This window comes from Pongo pygmaeus, chromosome 6 (assembly GCF_028885625.2).
Source record: "Pongo pygmaeus isolate AG05252 chromosome 6, NHGRI_mPonPyg2-v2.0_pri, whole genome shotgun sequence".
Classification (NCBI taxonomy): Eukaryota; Metazoa; Chordata; class Mammalia; order Primates; family Hominidae; genus Pongo; species Pongo pygmaeus.
Window position 1 is genome coordinate 134873522 of NC_072379.2, and position 17863 is coordinate 134891384.

At 39.6% G+C, this 17863-nt stretch overlaps 1 protein-coding gene across 1 annotated transcript in view; it reads right to left on the reverse strand.

Moving 5' to 3' along the window:
• Window positions 1–6193: 6193 nt before the first annotated feature.
• Window positions 6194–17863, reverse strand: part of MTPN (myotrophin) — a 50712-nt gene continuing 39042 nt past the window's right edge. Inside the window, exon 4 of the mRNA XM_054495367.2 lies at window positions 6194–9474. Coding sequence (XP_054351342.1) covers window positions 9388–9474 — 87 coding nt within the window. The 3' untranslated portion in view covers window positions 6194–9387. The remainder of the gene's footprint in view (window positions 9475–17863) is intronic.

Consider the following 17863-nt stretch of genomic DNA (forward strand, 5'->3'; position numbering starts at 1 on the left):
GTATGGACCTCAAGGGAGCTGCTTTGAAATGACTGCTTGGGTCTGGGTTGAGAGAGAAAGTGCTGATATGAAGTGAAAGCATGAAGTGTGAGGGACCCCGTGCTGCTGTACTGTTCGGGACACCGCCTGCATACTCACACCTTGCTGGCCATGGACAAGGCTCCCCTTGCCTTCTCCTCCTCCAGCAGGAAGGCCAACAGGCTTGTCCTGTGGTTAGCATGGGACTCTTGGCGAGGATGTCAGCACTGTGGCTTGGCTTTGTTCCATGATGTCCTGCTCCCTCTTTGCACCCCACAACTGCTATTTAAGCCACAACCTTTTCTCATTATTATAATAATTTGCCTTAAAGTCACTGGCTTGTCAGTTACTTGGCTCATACCAGCTGTATTAGTCCATTTTCACACTGCTGATAAAGACATACCTGAGACTGGGTTATTTATAAAGATAAAGAGATTTAATGGAATCACAGTTCCATGTGGCTGGGAAAGCCTCACAATCATGGCGAAAGGTGAAAGGCACGTCTTACATGGAGGCAGGCAAGAGAGAATGAGAGCCAAATGAAAGGTGAAACCCCTTATAAAACCATCAGATCTCATGAGACTTATTCACTCCCATGAGAACAATATGGAAACCGCCCCCATGATTCAATTATCTCCCACTGGGTCCTTCCCATAACACATGGGAATTATGGGAGCTACAATTCAAGATGAGATTTGGGTGGGGACACAGCCAAGTCATATCACAAGCAAATCCCTACCAGCCTTTGAATCATCCAGCAGGCAGAAAGAAAAATCTACAAGGATTTGAGAGACTCTATTCTGTCTGGGTAGATAGAGAGGGATAAAAAGGATTCCACAGATAGAAACACAAGAGTTGATTATTTACAGGACCTAACCATTCCTAGATGGAAGGCAAAAGTTTTTGTTATTTAATCTATTTTTCTTTCCTTCAAGAGTTTAAAGAAAAGGAAATCCTGGGTCCTTAATGGTATTTGCTTGGTATCTCATGGGTATCATTTTTTGGGTCATTTTTAATATTTAGACATATTTTCCTGTCTGTAGGTGATGCTCCTAATTTCTCATCAGACGTCTGTCAGCTAGGGTGCTGTGTCAGGTATCTATTGTTGCATAAAAAACTGTGCCTAAATCTGGTGGCTTAAAGTCACCTCTCTGTATTTGTTCACGGTCTGCAGTTTGGACTGAGCTCAGCTGCTGGTTCTCCTTCTGGTCACTCATGCTGCTGCAGTTATCTGGGGATTGACTGAGGCTATCAGTCAATAGCCTCAGGACGGCCCCACTTACATGTCCGGTGGTTAGCTGGGGCTGTTGGCTGGGACACCTCAGTTCTTCATGTGGCCTCTTCTGCAGTGTGACTCCAGACTTCGTTCCATGCTAAGATCCAAGAAGGCAAGCTCTAATGAGGAAGCACTTGTCAAGCTTTTCCCGGCTTCATGCTTGATGGGCCAGGCAAGTCACACAGTCAAGATCAAGAGTGAATATACAAAGGGATTATGTAAGGACACAGATACCCATAGGCACGATTCACTGGGGACCATTATTGTAACTGTCTACTTCAGGCACAAAGAGTGGTGTGTTATTAATGGGTTTGGCCTTTCATTTGCTTCAACTAACTCGTTACATTCTTCCATGATTTTGCTAACCCCTCTGTAATGAGGTGCTGACCAATCCTTGGGAGTATTCCTCAACCTATGCCTTCTAAATATCTATATCTTGGGGTTGGCAAACTTTTTCTGTGAAGGGCCAGATAATAAATATTTTGGGCTTCATGAACTACAGTATCTGTTGCAACTGCTCACCTTTGCTGTTGAAGTGTGGAAGCAGTCATAGGTAGTATGTAAGTGAATGAGCATGGCTGTGTTCCAATAAAACTTTATTTATAAAAACAGGCAATGGGCCAGATTCGGCCTGTGGACCATGGTTTGTCAATTCTTGATTACATCACAATTTTCTAGACTGTCAAAAAAATTGTTTATTACACTAAAGTATTGTTACTTCTCAAACTTGAAAATTAAATGTCGTCTTTGTAGAATCTGATTTCATCCAGATCAATGCATAAGATTTGTAACTGTTTAAAATCATAAACAAGTCCATATAATATTTTCCAAGTTATCATTTAAAGAGTCTTAGAAAAAGCTGTGTTCATAGAATAAAATGTAATTAGTTGATTCAGTGAGAGTTGGAGAGGCAATGTAAGTGTAGAAAGCACAAACTTTACAGCCAGACTGCCTGGCTTTACCACTAACTAGTTGTAGTGACCATAAGCAAGTCACTTAACCTCTCATTTTAGTTTGATCATCTAAAAATAGGGATGGTAATATTCCCACCTCATAGGATTATTAGGAAGATCAAATTAGTCAGTTCACATAAAATATTTAGAATGGTCCCCAGATCATAGTAAATGTTCAGTTAAAATGGTGAAACAAACATCAAAATGTCATAAAACCCTAACTCCCTTAAGTGATCATTTTAAATAAGAATGGTTATATTACAGAGTTTCTAGATTCATAGTGTTGTGGTCTAATCTCATGAACTAACTATTAATTGACAAATTACCGTAAGTTAGTTTCGATCTGAAGACTTTCAAACCTAATGAAATTTGACTAGCAAATCACAAAGTAGTAGTGAGGTAGTTAGATTTGGTAGCTTGCCACAGGGGATGTGTATAAACACACAGAACATTATTAGATACTAGGAAGAGGATATATAGGTATACAAGACACTTCCAGATTTGTAAGTAAAACCTTAGAAAAATGGGCGTGGTGGCTCACGCCTGTAATCCCAGCATTTTGGGAGGCCAAAGCGGGCGGATCACCTGAGGTCAGGAGTTCGACACCAGCCTGGCCAACATGGCAAAACCCCATCTCTACTAAAAATACAAAAATTAGCTGGGCGTGATGGTGGGTGCCTGTAATCCCAGCTACTCAGGAGGCTGAGGCAGGGAGAATCACTTGAACCCGGGAGGCAGAGGTTGCAGTGAGCCAAGATTGCACCATTGCACTCCAGCCTGGGTGACAAAGCAAGACTCTGTCTCAAAATAAAAAAAAAAAAAAAAGGAAGAAAAATACAGCTTATTTTAAAAAAGTCTATCTAGTAGTATTCTCAAAACCAACATCTGGTGGCTAGGAATTGTCTATGTATTATTTTCCTTTGTGTGACAAGATGCTGTTGCTACGAGTGTTGCCAAACACGTGATCCACTGTTCTATCAAAACAGTGGAAATAAGACCATCCTTGCTGCTTCAGCTGCTGAATCATAGAAGTTGCTGGAGTGGCCTGACAGTGCTGTTTTGCTTTGTCATGTATAGCTGTGCCTGAGTATGTGTCATGATGGCTCACAGTGAGCTGCATTTGACCCCATGCTCAGCATTTCCTCAGTGAATTGTTGTGACTCTGTGATATTTGTCTTCACATCATTGATTTCGGTTTGCAATCAATTATCAGTACTACTTATGAGGCTCCATGGTCAATATTTGGGTACACGGACACAGGTAGCCTCATGGCTCTTCTAATAAGTCTTTTCTAGGGCAGGATTTACTGAATCAAAGCTGTTTTCACATTTTACTGTATAATGGTTTTACATCATCATTCAGAACAAATGCAGTGAAATGTCTATCGAGGGCCAGGTGCTATTAAAGCTGTTGTTAAATTCTCTTCTCAATCAGCAATCATATTTTAAGGAAGTAAAAGCCTTGGAGAAAAATATCCCATGGCTGATGTGTGATGATCTGGCTGGTATCTGGGTAAGATCATTGACCTGACACGGGACCTAGTGAGTTGGATAGGATGAGTGGCCACCCATAAAGAAAAACAGAGGGCAAAAGCCACTCCACTGTGTGGAGAAATTGGGACACTCCACTCCAGGGAAGCTGGCCCCAAGGCTGTTTCCAAGCCAGCAGCACACCCATTGCAGTGGGGAATCCATCTTCACAGCACACTGTGATGGCAAACGGGGCATTGGGCTGAGAAAGCAGCCTTTGGCCTCCTCCCACTGTGGCTCTGCCTGCCAGTCCTGCACCCCACAATGACCTGCATATAAAACGCATGAGACTGCAGTTCATGTCATAAGTCCCAAGAATTCTTTGCATGTCTCTCCCAGCCCTCCACTTTTTTTTTTCTGAGAGTTTCATTCTGTTGCCCAGGCTGGAGTGCAGTGGTGCGATGGCTCGGCTCACTGCAACCTCTGTCTCCTGGGTTCAAGCGATTCTTGTGCCTCAGCCTCCCAAGTAGCTGGGACTACAGGCATGCGCCATCACACTCAACTAATTTTTGTATTATTGGTAGAGATGGGGTTTTCCCGTGTTGGCCAGGCTGATCTCAAGTGATCTGCCTAACTTGGCCTCCCAAAGTGCTGGGATTACAGGCGTGAGCCACTGTGCCCGGCTTCCACCTTCCACTTTATCTTGGAATTCAAGGAAAGGTAAGGTAAGGGTAAGGCTTGAGTCTCAGGAATCCAGCTTTGGGGACATAAGGCAGAAAAACCCCCTAAGAATAACTAAGGGTCATTTTCACCAGTATTACACCTTTGGAACCATTGTTACATTTTATCCTGACTTCTTTTGGCCAGAATATACCTTTGAAACTCATTTTTAAAGATTTTCCTGGGCATCTGGAGCTTCAAAACTTGGCCAGTTTTGCTACATTTCACGTGTTAAAGGCTTCCATTTACTTTCTCTTTAGCAAGTCATGCCTGATGGCATCTATTTATAGGCTATTTGACTATTTCTTGCTCTTATGGTCTTATTCAATGGTCCTCAAACTTCAGCACGCATCAGAATCACCTAGAGGGCTTGTTACAACATAGACTGTTTGGTCCAGCCCGAGTTTGATTCAGTAGGTCTTGGCTAGGGTCCAAAAGCTTGCATTTTTATCAAGCTTCTGGGTTATGGCGATGCTGTTGGTGTGGAGACCACATTTTGAGAATCACTGATGCTACAGAAAGAGAAAAAAAAAATCTTATGGTGGTCTGGTATACTGTGCTGCGTGAAAGTTCTATGACAGCTATTCTCTAATGGCAAACTAATTTCCCTCTAAGCTCTTTCTTTCCACCAGATGTGTGCCTTCCATCCACATATGCTGGTCTGTTGTTCTTCAATCATTGTATAAGGGGACTCTATTCCCTTTAAAATGTATTTAACCAGATTTAAACTTTCTTTACAGACCCCAGTTCTTTTTTTGAGACTGGGTCTCGCTTTGTCGCCTAGAATGGAGTGCAGTGGCACAAACACAGCTCACTCACTGTAGCCTCAAACCTCTCGGTCTCAAGCAATCCTCCCACCTCAGCCTCCCAAATAGCTGGGTCTACAGGCACTTGCCACCATACCCAGCTAATTGTTTTTTAATTTTTTGTAGAGACTCAGTCTCCCTCTGTTGCCCAGGTTGGTCTCGAACTCCTGGGCTCAAGTGATCTTCCTTGCCTCAGCCTCCCAAAGTGCTGGGATTACAGGCGTGAGCCACTGCGCCGGTCCTAGATTCCAATTCTTAAAATGAGAACTTAAAAAATTTTCTGTAAACACTTCCACCTAAAGCCGCACATGGTCCCCATTTATACTTCAGTCAACAACGTGAAAGTTCTAAAATACAGCTTTTGCTGTAACTTAGTATCTGCACATATATTTTTTTTTTCTATCACTAAAAGTAAACTGCAGAATAGTCTTCTGGTGTTGACAAGATTACAACACAATGAAACTGATTTTGTATTTAATTTTGTTCAGTTTTAAGGTTCAAAGTGATCACTCATCCCGAAAATTACACTCTAATAAAGTGCTCGTAGTTGAGTTTGGGAAATGCAGATCTCCAAGAAATGTGGAGCAACTTAGATGAGCAATGAAAGGATCAGAGGTTTAACCACGACTCCATTTTCTTCAACCCCCCTGAAGATCCTGACGATCTGGGATGTGCTGGCTACACCTTGCTCCCCGCCAACCAGGAGCGTTACTGAAGTTATAGAAAAACAAAACAATGTCAGGAGACTGACACAAAAGCAAATCCTTTCAAAGACTGGTAAGGTTTATTTCAATTAAATCTTTATGTTTCATTTTCCCTCCACTCATTTTTTTCTAGAAGTGGGATAAGATTAACTAAATGTTTGAGTCAATCAAGCTTCTGGTATAGCTGTAGAGATGACTACAAAAGGAAAGTGATAATAACCGAGAAAAATGCTGCTGACACATTAGCTGTAGCACAATTCAAGTTTATTCCATTTGTTCTTGCAACACAAAACTTAAAACACAGTATTATTTAGCATTCGGATGTACATGAACTAGGATACTATGAGAAACCCAATTGCGTCAAAAGTATGACATTGTGGAAAAAATGAACTCAAATATATCAAAATGCACAATGCACTAGTCTTCCTCCATTACTGCTTAGAAAGATATGATTGTTTCTCCATTTACAAAATAGAATCAGGACAATTTAAATTTTTTATATTTTGCATGCAAAAACACTGCAATTGCTTATTTATGTAGGAGGGCACTCTCACCAGCTTCTTCTATACACAATTGAGTATACAATATTGCATGGAAGAAAACAGCAGCTCAATTGAAATATTAGAAAAAAATCAAATAGATACATATAGATTTAAAATCCAGTACTTGGGAAAAGAAATCAATGAATAAAAGGCCTACTTGTTTGCAGCTTCCACACACTGCACCTACCTACTACCTCTCTTCCATGCTTAACTGGGTTTAGAAAGGTGAGCTATGCGTAGAAGAACTACTTGGGATATTCAAGTGCTGTATTTGAACGATAAGCCTATAGATACCAGTCTGAAGCTGCAAGGGAGACTTTGTTAGTACACTACTATAAACAGGTAAACTACCTGTTTGTACTTGATATAGTGCATATGAAATGACTGATTTGATACAAAACTACAGAACATGCAAAATTTTTTCTGAGATGTTAAGTATTACTTCAGTGGAGAACGAAACTTACTTAACCTTTCGCTAATGCATGTAGTACCAGAAAGCAAACATGGTTTTAGCTTTCTTTACTCAAAATATGAACATTAAGTGTTGTGAATTTGTCTGCCAAGTGGTTCAGAAATACATTATAAATAACCTAGTTAAAAAAAGAAACCGTGAACCATCTTGGTCAGTCTATTCTATTCTATGTTTATATGTTATTTTCTCAAGCAATTGCTTCATAATTATAGGGTTTACAAAAAGGTTGAGAAAGAAGAGGGAAGGCGAAATAGCCTCTACTGCATTACAAGGAACATCAGGATAAACTGTACAAAGAATTACATGGTTTCCATACCATGAATGTAGAAAGCAGACCAGGTTTAGGAATGATAGGACAATGCACTCTCTGCAATAGCCAACTACAACAAAACACTTTGAAAGTAAAGGTGAAAATTATATAAAGGGAAAAATTCAAGCCTTTAAATAGCATTATGTCAAGAGGTGAAAACAAAGGTATCAAAACACCCTGTTGCACTACGTTGATAGTTATAGACTGATAGAGTGCCCTCCATTTTCAATGAGGATGTCTCCATATTTTAGTTCAGTGATGTAATAAAGTACTGATTACTGATTTTTAACCCAACTCTTAATAGGCTGCATTAAGACAGCAAAATTAGCCAAATACAACAAAGTATTTAAACCACTACTTTGTGATTGTTTTCTTGGATGTAGGAAAATTACAGGGTTAGGCTAGTTGTAAGTGAAAAAGCCACAGGATTAAAAAAAGGACTCATGGGGAAAAATACACACACACCCACACACACCTACACACCCACACACCCACACACCCACACACCCACATGCCAACCAACCAACCAGCAACTGATCAGTTAAACTTGTTATTAACCAGGGTGACTGTTCTTGGTACTAGTTTAACCCTGCTGTAGAATGCTATGTTGCCTTTAAAAATCAATTCAATTATTATCCACAATCTGAATATCAGTCCCTAACTCACCCTCCCCTCTCTAAAAATTTGAGGTACATTCAATTATTGCATGACTTGGCTAAGAAAAAACTCTTAATATTTTTAGCAAGCTTATATGGATGGCAAGTCAAAGGAATCTTAATATTTTAAATGTAAGATATAAAATTTAAGCTTATATATTTTAATTAGCTGTACTGCTCATGAAATAAATATTTGGAAATATGTGTAAATATTTTCTGCAGGTCATAAGAACACCATTTTAGGGCACTGTATTCCAAGAACAGAGAATACATTTTGAAGTTGTCACACTTTATGCAATGCATGATTTATAGAAGCAACAAAAATATATTATGCAGGTGGGTTGGCATATGTTCAGCAAAAGCCTATCAACAACTCTGGGAAACCTGGTTACAAGTGTATTTTTGAAGGGATGGGGCTAAATTTGTCCCAACAGTAAATCTCACCCCAGTGATAGCTTTGGTGCAATAAGTAATCAGCCTCCAAGATGGGTCTGAGAGAGGCATTCCAAAGAATGTTCCTTAATTCTCAACACATAACCAAGGTCAATCCATTCAAACAGCAAATAAAGAAAATCCATAGGTACTAAGATAACTGTTCTCTCTTTATATGATACTAACAGGCTTATGGCTATGATTCTATTTTTAAATCCCCTTTTACTACCAGCAGGAGTTTGAAAGTGTTTCAATGCTATATGAATGTATGAATCTAGAGGAGAAAAAAATATGCATACTGGAATGGTTTCTCCTTTAGACTTCCAAAACTTAAGATTTTATAAATAAAACTAGTCAGTTTTATCTAAAGAGACATGAAATCCATGTGAAAGGGGAGAGAAAATCCAAAGTTCAGTCATCCAGCAATTTAGGAGTGTGCCCCTCCTCACCTTAACTAAGCTTTCACATAAAGCTTAAAGTCACTGAGGAAAGATTTGGTCACCAACCTTATAGGCAGCGCTCTTAACTATGCCAGGAAATCCCCAGTAGAGTGCATTCTTAAGGCAGAAGGCTAGAGCTAATTGCTTATCTCAGCACCCTAAGTTTACATCACAGCAGCCACTACTGCTCAGACAGTTAGGGCTACCAAATATGTAGAGTTGGCCTTTGTAGAATCAGACCTTCAACACAATCTAATAAATTAGCTAGGGAGCTGAAAAGGTCAAATGTTACTGGTGTATTTTGTCTTTGCTCTCCCTTGGGTATAAGGTGTATATTTTATTAGAAAGGGAAGAGGCTTACTTGATCAGGAATCCCAGTAAAAGCCTGATCATGGTTCTTTTTGCCCCTCCTCCAAAACAACTTTTTTTTTTTTTCTGGTAGTCTGATTTGTTAAGAATTTCTCTCTCCCCTCACCCCTCTTAAAGTATTTAGCTGAAGAAGCTGGCAGATAGAGAGTGACAGACAAACAGGCAGCAGTGTGAGGCCACAGGAGAGTCATTCTTCCGGAGTTATCAGTCCATCCATCCATCACTGGAGAAGAGCTTTGATTGCCTGGTTGTCAGTGGCTTCAAAGGCGGTCAGTCCATCTGGGCCTTTCACAGTCTTATCAGCACCCTGGAAAAGAGAGGAAAGGGTCCTTATCATTAAATGAGACCACAACTGGGGGAAGGGAATGTAAGACTAGATCGCATGGCACAGGTTAATGTTTACATCAAGAATTAAAGTGGAGTCTATTCTACTGCAGAAAAACAAACAAGTTGGCAACGTTATGGATTAATTGTAAAAATGCCACATTATTTTTCAGGCATAAGAATTGTAAGGTACAAAATTAACCCAGGCAATCACTGGCTTTTATTTATACTATCATATATTTATCTAATTAGGCTTTAAAAATAATATCCCTATGCGCAGTATGAAATGGGGAAAAAGTAAATCACTTTGCTAAAGTATTCCTGTGACAAATTATTTTTTTCTTCTTTGAAACACTTTTTGTAGAGGGCATTCAGTATTATATACATCAAGAACATATACTGTATTTGTCATTTTACTTGTAAAAACTTCGCAGTAAATGCCTGAGATGCGGACTATAACAAGGTTCCCTGCGATATTGTAGGGAAATATTCAGTGCAGACACCAGACTGCTCTGAACACTTAACCTGGAGAGTGCTGCCTCGGAACATTTTATCTGCAACACGGCATTCTGGTTTTGAGAGTGTGTATGTGCCCTTTTGTGCCTGTATGTTGTTTTATCTGTCTGCCCTTTCTGGATGAAAGCTCCATGGGAGCAGTAATTCACCACTGTACTCCAGCACCTGGAAAAGTGCCTAGGTGCATGGTAGGTTAATCTGCTCCCAAACCAGGTCTGATTCTTAACTCCCAGAGACAACATCCTACCATCTGAGGGTTCTGTTTACCAGCTCTAGCTCCAGCCAGTATTTATTCACCACACAATCTCTAGAGTCCTGACCCGCTCCCCTTGCCAAATCTCACACATTCTTCTGCTTGTTCCTGACACCTACAGAATTGTTTAAAGTTCGCATATATGGTCCTTTAGAGGCTAACGCTGGTCAACTTTACCAGTCTCTTCTCCAGTTAACCGCTCCATGCTCTAATCCTACAGAATTTCTCACCAGTTCCTGCTGTGTTTCATGCCTTTATCCATGCAGGCTCTAGATGGGATGCCTTATCCTTTTCTCTGGCAAATCCACCCATTCACTCAACAAATATTTACTGAATGTTTAATGTGCGCATACTGTGTAAAGGACTGGAGAATCAAAGAAAAATAAGACAAGAGTCTGCCAGTCTGGCTGGTATGAGAGTCAGACAACTCAACCAACACAACACCACGGGAAGAGAACAGTAACAGGGATGAGTGGCCCGTAATCGGAACAGGATGTGGCAGGAGGGTGTTTTAAGGGAGAAAGTCTTCTGGGATGAGGTAAAATGCCTGAGCTGAGTCTTGACAAGGAAGTACAGGCTGATTAGGTAAACCAGGGAGGAGATGACATTTTAGGAAGTGTTAAATTATCACAAAGTCCTCCTCAGTATTATTATAAAAGTCTCTATTTCCTCATTTTCTAAATGAATTCAGCTGCTTCATGGAAGACATGGAATTCAGGGTCAAGTGGGAGAGACGTCAGTGCGTGAGAACTTCAGTGCTGTGAGTCCCGACACAATTCAAAAAAGTTATTTCTTATTCATTTTGATGGCTATTTTTATGACTAGCATTATCAACTATAATTCCGCATTAACAGTTACATATTATAGTGAACTTCTGTTGCTTTTTAGCTACCAGAGTTTATTTCCCTCCATTTGATGGCAGCACCCTAATTTCATCTTGGGGAATCGTTTGTCCCCTCTTGCTTTTTAAAATTTTAATTCTTAATTATTATGGGTACATAACAGTTATATATATAGGTGGGTTATGTGATGTTTTGATACAGGCATACAATGTATAATGATCAAATCAGGGCCCTTATCATTTCTTTGTGTTAGAACATTCTAATTCCGCTCTTTTACTTATTTTAAAATACACAGTAAATTGTTAACAAATGTAAACAGTAAGTTGTTAACAATAGTTAACAATTTACTGTAGCCCTGTTGTGCTACCAAATACTAGATCATATTCATTGTAACTGTATTTCTGTTCCCCTTAACCATTCCCAGTGTCCTCTATAGTCCTAGGACTATAAAACCGAGATGCTTATTTTCCTCACCAAATTTCAAAGATTTGAAAGCGGAATACTCTCTCCTAGATTTTGAATCTTGATTGAAGCGATCAAAAGAGAACATAAGAAGTTAGAACTCATTTCTGGGGCACCACCTTGATGAAACAGCTGAGAAGTTCCTGCTACCCAGGGCCCTGCAGTTGCCACAGCTCAATGTCTTCTCAACCTGGTGCCCAGCTTTTCCTGTTGATTCTGCAACTAGGCCAGTATCTTTTCAAAAATTCCTTTTCTGCTTGTTGACTATCTCTGCTATTTGCAACCAGAAGTATTTAGATAAAATATTTTTAAAATGTATGTCACCTTTTTCCTGATTATGATGCAAACTTATTGCAGAAAACTCATAATTCTATACATTAGATACAACTAATGTTAACATCTTAGTGTTTCCTTCTACTCTTCTGTTCTAAATATGTATACATATATATTTCTTTAAAAATAGTTGAGTAATTAGAAGTAGAGTGACTATATTTATATCAGACAAAAGAAGCCTTAAGATTAAAAAAAATTACTAGAGACAAAGAGGGACATTTCATAATGATAAAAGGTTCACAATTCAAACATGTAATTTAAAAATTCCATTTGTAATACCATCAAAAGGGATACAATACTGAAGAATAAATTTAGGGCCAGGCGCAGTGGCTCACAGCTGTAATCCCAACACTCTGGGAGGCCTAGGCAGGTGGATCACCTGAGGCCAGGAGTTAGAGACCAGCCTGGCCAACATGACAAAACCCCATCTCTACTAAAAACATAAAAATTAGCCTCATGTGGTGGCACACGCCTGTAATCCTAGCTACTCCGGAGGCTAAGGCATGAGAATCACTTGAACCCAGGAGGCGGAGGTTGCAGTGAGCTGAGATGAGATCGTGATGCTGCACTCCAGCCTGGGCAACTGAGCAAGACTGTCTCAAAAAAAAAAAAAAAAAAAAAAGATGAACCAGTTTTGAAGTAACTGAAGAATTTAAGTATATCTGGCCCTATCCCTTCCTTGAAGAAACCATTTTTTTAATTGTTTTTAATTATTTGATAGCTTTAAATAATATACTCATGCTGATATTTGAGCTATAACTTTAGATTTTATCTTTCGACTTCCTGCTACATACATAGGCCTTTAACTCACCACTACCACTCTTCCCCAGACCTTCTCAATTTCTTATACTTAAAATATTTTGTTCTTTATAAATGTAAACGATATTTATTGAAACCTGTATTTCTTGTTCCATCAATTCTCATGAAGTAATTTTATAAGATACTTTCTCAACTTTCCCATCACTCCCTCCACCTCCTAATTTGCCAGCTTTTCTATTTTGTCAAGATTAACTTTTATATTCTGGTCTGTAAAAACTGTGTTTTTATCAATTCTTAAGTAAGTGATGTTCAAATTACTTCTAGGTAAATACTGCTCTTGGTGGCACCTAGCAGACTAATATGACTAGTCATTTTCTCTCTGTTGTTCCAATATTGCAACCCTATGCAATCCTCACAAATGACTGAATCAGAAGGTAACACAGTAACAGCCTGAGTTTTCCCCAGTCCCACAAACTTATGAATTAAAATGGCTTGGCTCTGTGTCCCCACCCAAATCTCAAGTCAAACTATAATTCCCAGTGTTGGAGGTAGGGCCTGGTGGGAGGTGACTGGATCACGGATGCTAATGTTTAGGCACCACCCCTCACCCCCTTGTGCTGTCTTGTGATAGAGTTCTCATGAGATCTGGTTGCTTAAAAGTGTGTAGCACCTCCCCCTTCACATTCTCTCCTGCCACCATGAGAAGATATGACTGCTTCCCCTTTGCCTCCTGCCAGGATTGTAAGTTTCCTGAGGCCTCCCCAGCCTCAGGAAACTTGTACAGCCTGAGGAACTGTGAGTGAATTAAACCTCTTGTACAGCCTGAGGAACTGTGAGTGAATTAAACCTCTTGTACAGCCTGAGGAACTGTGAGTGAATTAAACCTCTTCTCTTCATAAATTACCCAGTCTCAGGTAGTTCTTTATAGCAGTAATTCATGAACCAATCTGTTACTCTTAAGGTAAATTGCTACCACAGAGAGAACCTAAAACACAATGAATTGAACTAAGTTAATTTATTTCTTGCTTATAAAACAGTCTTAGTGCCAAGCACACAGAGGTTGGCAGGGTGGCTCTGTCCTTTAAGGTCATCTAAGGACCTAAGTTCCTTCCATTCTGTTGATCTCCCATGGGTACACTCCTCATCCATATGTCTGGAGCTGGCTCGTCCTACATCTGCTTCTAGCCTTCTAGATAAGGAGATAAGTCCACAGCAAGTGGCTTCATATTTTGTAATGATTTGGAAGTGACACACATCATTTGTGCATATCCCATTAGCCTAAAAGTTAGACACACAGCCATAATTACTGCAAGGAAAGCTGAGACACAAGGATTACCTAGGCTGCCATGTGGACAACTACAACCTAGGGTTTTCTTTCTAAAGCACAAGGAAAAATCAGACATGACAGACAATTTGCAACCTGACCTATACTGTTCTGAAAACACTTTGAAATAAGTCACTAACGTCCTCTAAATGCCAAGTCTAGTCAACATATATGGTATCTGAACAGTGATATTCCTAACTCATTATGGTCCTAACTCTCAAGACAGTATTATCTCCACATTCTCCTGTCTAGGCTGCCTCTCCCTCCCACACCAACTCCTCCTACTCTCCCCTGCCTTCCTTTACTTTCTCTGGCTGTCCTTTATACAGGATTCAGGTCTTTAACACTCTTTATAACTTGCTCAACATGCTCTTCCTAATCATCTGATCCATGTCCAACCTTTATTGTCCTCATTCTGAGGACTGGCTTTGAGACTTACCTACTTTAAGTTCCATAAATACCTTGAATTCAACCTCTCCCAAAATGAATCTGTAATCTTTTCCTATAAACCTTGCTCCTTTTTCAATATTCTCCAACAAGGTGAAGAACACTACCATCTTCCAGAAGATGTGGAGACAGTATGCAGTTCTTGTTTACTTAGTCTTCAGACCATACTATTAACATTTCCCATCTGTCCTTGGTTCTCCATTGCTACCATCACTTTTTTAGTTCAGGTATAAACATTTTGATGCAATGATTTCTTTTTTTTTTTTGAGATGGAGTCTCGCTCTGTCACCCAGGCTGGAGTGCAATGGCACAACCTCGGCTCACTGCAACCTCCGCCTCTTGGGTTCAAGCAATTCTCCTGCCTCAGCCTCTGGAGTAGCTGGGATTACAGGTGCATATCACCATGCCTGACTAAATTTTTTCGTATTTTTAGTAGAGATGGGGTTTCACTGTGTTAGCCAGGCTGGCCTCGATCTCCTGACCTTGTGATCCGCCCACTTTAGCCTCCCAAAATGCTGGGATCACAGGCGTGAGCCACTGCGCCCGGCCTTTTTTATTATACAACTCTAATTCAGACTCCACATGTTTGGGTGTTCTTTCTCAAATGCCAGTCTGATCATACTGTTCATATACCTAAAAGCCTTTAATGGCATTCTCACGAAACAGAATAAAGATAAATAACATGACACATAAAGGCATAATCTGTTCACTACCTACCTCTCTAGTCATAGGCCTTGCTAAATAAATCCTTTCTACCTGACTGTGTGGCTATGCCAAACAATGTACTGTACTCGAATACATCATGGTTTCTTTCTTGTCCCTGTGACTTTTCTCGTTGTTGCTTCTGCTTGGGATGGTGTTCCCATTCTCTACTGGACTCTTAGACACTAAGTTTCTAAGGTTCAGCTCAAGTGTCAACTGCTTTATGAAATTACAATTGTGGTACCTGGAGCTGTAATGACATTCTTATTTATAACACACTATCCCCTTAACTTCCAAGACCACAATTGCCCTCTTCTTCCTTCAGGTCTTTACACATTGCATATAACTCTTGTCACAGCAACCACAATGCTTCAATGCACTGATTGTTTTACATATTTGTCTCCCTTTACCAGACTAACTATGTTGAGGGCAGGAACAAGGCTCATTAGTCTTTGCGATCCCAAAGCCTTGCACAGGCCCAATAAGAGGTAATCAATAAATGTTTATTAATTGATACAGGCCGGGCACAGCGGCTCACGCCTGTAATGTCAACACTTTGGGAGGCCAAGGTGGGCAGATCACCTGAGGTCAGGAGTTCAAGACCAGCCTGGTCAACATGGCAAAACCCCGTCTGTACTAAAAATGCAAAAATTAGCCAGGCATGGTGGCAGGCACCTGTAATCCCAGCTACTGGGGAGGCTGAGGCAGAAGAATAGCTTGAACCCAGGAGGTGGAGGTTGCAGTGAGCCTAGATTGTGCCACTGCACTCCAGCCTGGGTGACAGAGTGAGACTCTGTCTCAAACAAACAAACAAAAAAAACGGATACAAATAGGAACTAAAAATATATAATAAGGAACTTGATAAAATAATTATAGTATTAAATCAGGCAGATTTAAAGACAGACTGCTGTGAATATATCAACAAAGCATTTCCATTGTGAACAGGCTGCCTGCCTACTAGCACACTATATAACATACTCACTTGTTTTCAGGTAATTTCTACATAGAAGTCCCTTTATTGCTGACATCTGATTAGAATCAGAACTAGGTTCATTTGCCTAGAGCATGATTCTGCTGATTTTTCTGAAGTTTTCTGGAGGAGAAAAAGGTTGCTATGGCCAAGTTAAAGTGACCCAAACAGACAGGTTGGTTGTCATTCTAGGCAGTAAACGTTTTTAAGGCATTGCAAGTAATTTATTGATCTTCAAATGCCACACTTGTAGATAATCAAGTATTATTTGATAGTGTGAGGTCAAACACGGAGAATGTTTAAAAAAACTTCAAGTCATGCTATCTCCACCCATAAATAATTTACAATCTAGCTGGAAAGATAAGATATACCCACATGAAACAACAAGAACATATCTTTACCTGCTTGTCACCTTTATCTACTTCTTACTTCAGACAGCCTAATTCCCCTGTACATTATCAGTTCTTAGCATGTAAAAATAGGCCAAGAAAACTGGATTAGTAACATTTTAAGGATGAAACTCTCAAACTCCTCAGAGGTTATCTGACATTATCTTGACAAAAGGCTTTTGTCAAGGTTTTGAAGATGCTGATTATAGTTATACTGATAAATTGACAGAATAACAAACAGCTTTGTTTCCATGCAAAATTTATAAAATTCACAAAATTTATAAAATCAGGCAAAAAATTAGTACTTCTATATATATATATAGATCTCCAAGTGCTAACTGGATACACACACACACACACACACACACACACACACACACACACACACACACAACCTCTCTCTCTCAAACCAAATATAAACACAGTCAACTACAGATATAGTCATCCCTGTGTGTGTGAGGGGGATTGGTTCCTGACTCCCTCTTGGATACCCAAATCCCTTATATAAAATGGCTTAGATTTGCATATAACATACACACTTTATATACTTTTGTATACTTTAAATTATCTATAGATTACTTATAATACCTAATACAACGTAAATGCTATATAAATACACTTGACCCTTGAACGACATGGGTTTGAACAGTGCAGGTCCAATTATAAGCAGATTTTTTAAAATAAAAGTTACATGGAGTGTGCCTGCCTCTCCTGTCCCTCCTTCCACCTCTTCCTCCACTGAGAAAGCAAGACCAACCTCCAATTCCTCCTCCTCAAGCTACTTGAAGCAAAGAAAATGAGGATAAAGGTCTTTATGGTAACCTACTTCCACTTAATGAACAGTAAATGTATTTTGTCTTTGTAATGATTTTCTTAATAGTCTTTTCTCCAGCTTACTTTACTGTAACAATGCAGTATATAACTCATACAAAAAATATGTGTTGACTGTCTGTTTATGTCATCTACATGCTTCCGGTCAACAGTAAGCTATTAGTTTTTTGGGAGTCAAAAATTCTATGTGGATTTTTGACTGTGCAGGGATTGGCAACCCTAAACCCCTGCATTGTTCAAGGGTCACCCAGTTGTTATACTGTATTGCTTTTTAATTTATATTATTTTTAATTATTGTGCTATTAATTTATTTTTCTGAATCTATTTTTGATCTGTGGTTGAATCCATGGATGCAAAACCTATGGCTATGGAGGGCAAACTGTGTGTTATCTCTATATATGCATATGGACTTACCTATCTACATATACACATAGATAAACACACACATACCCTTCCCCCTTGGAATATAACCAATTACTTCAGAAAATTTTCTTTAGCAACCATGGTTTTGAATGGTCAATTCACTTTGGAAAGAAAGCAATTT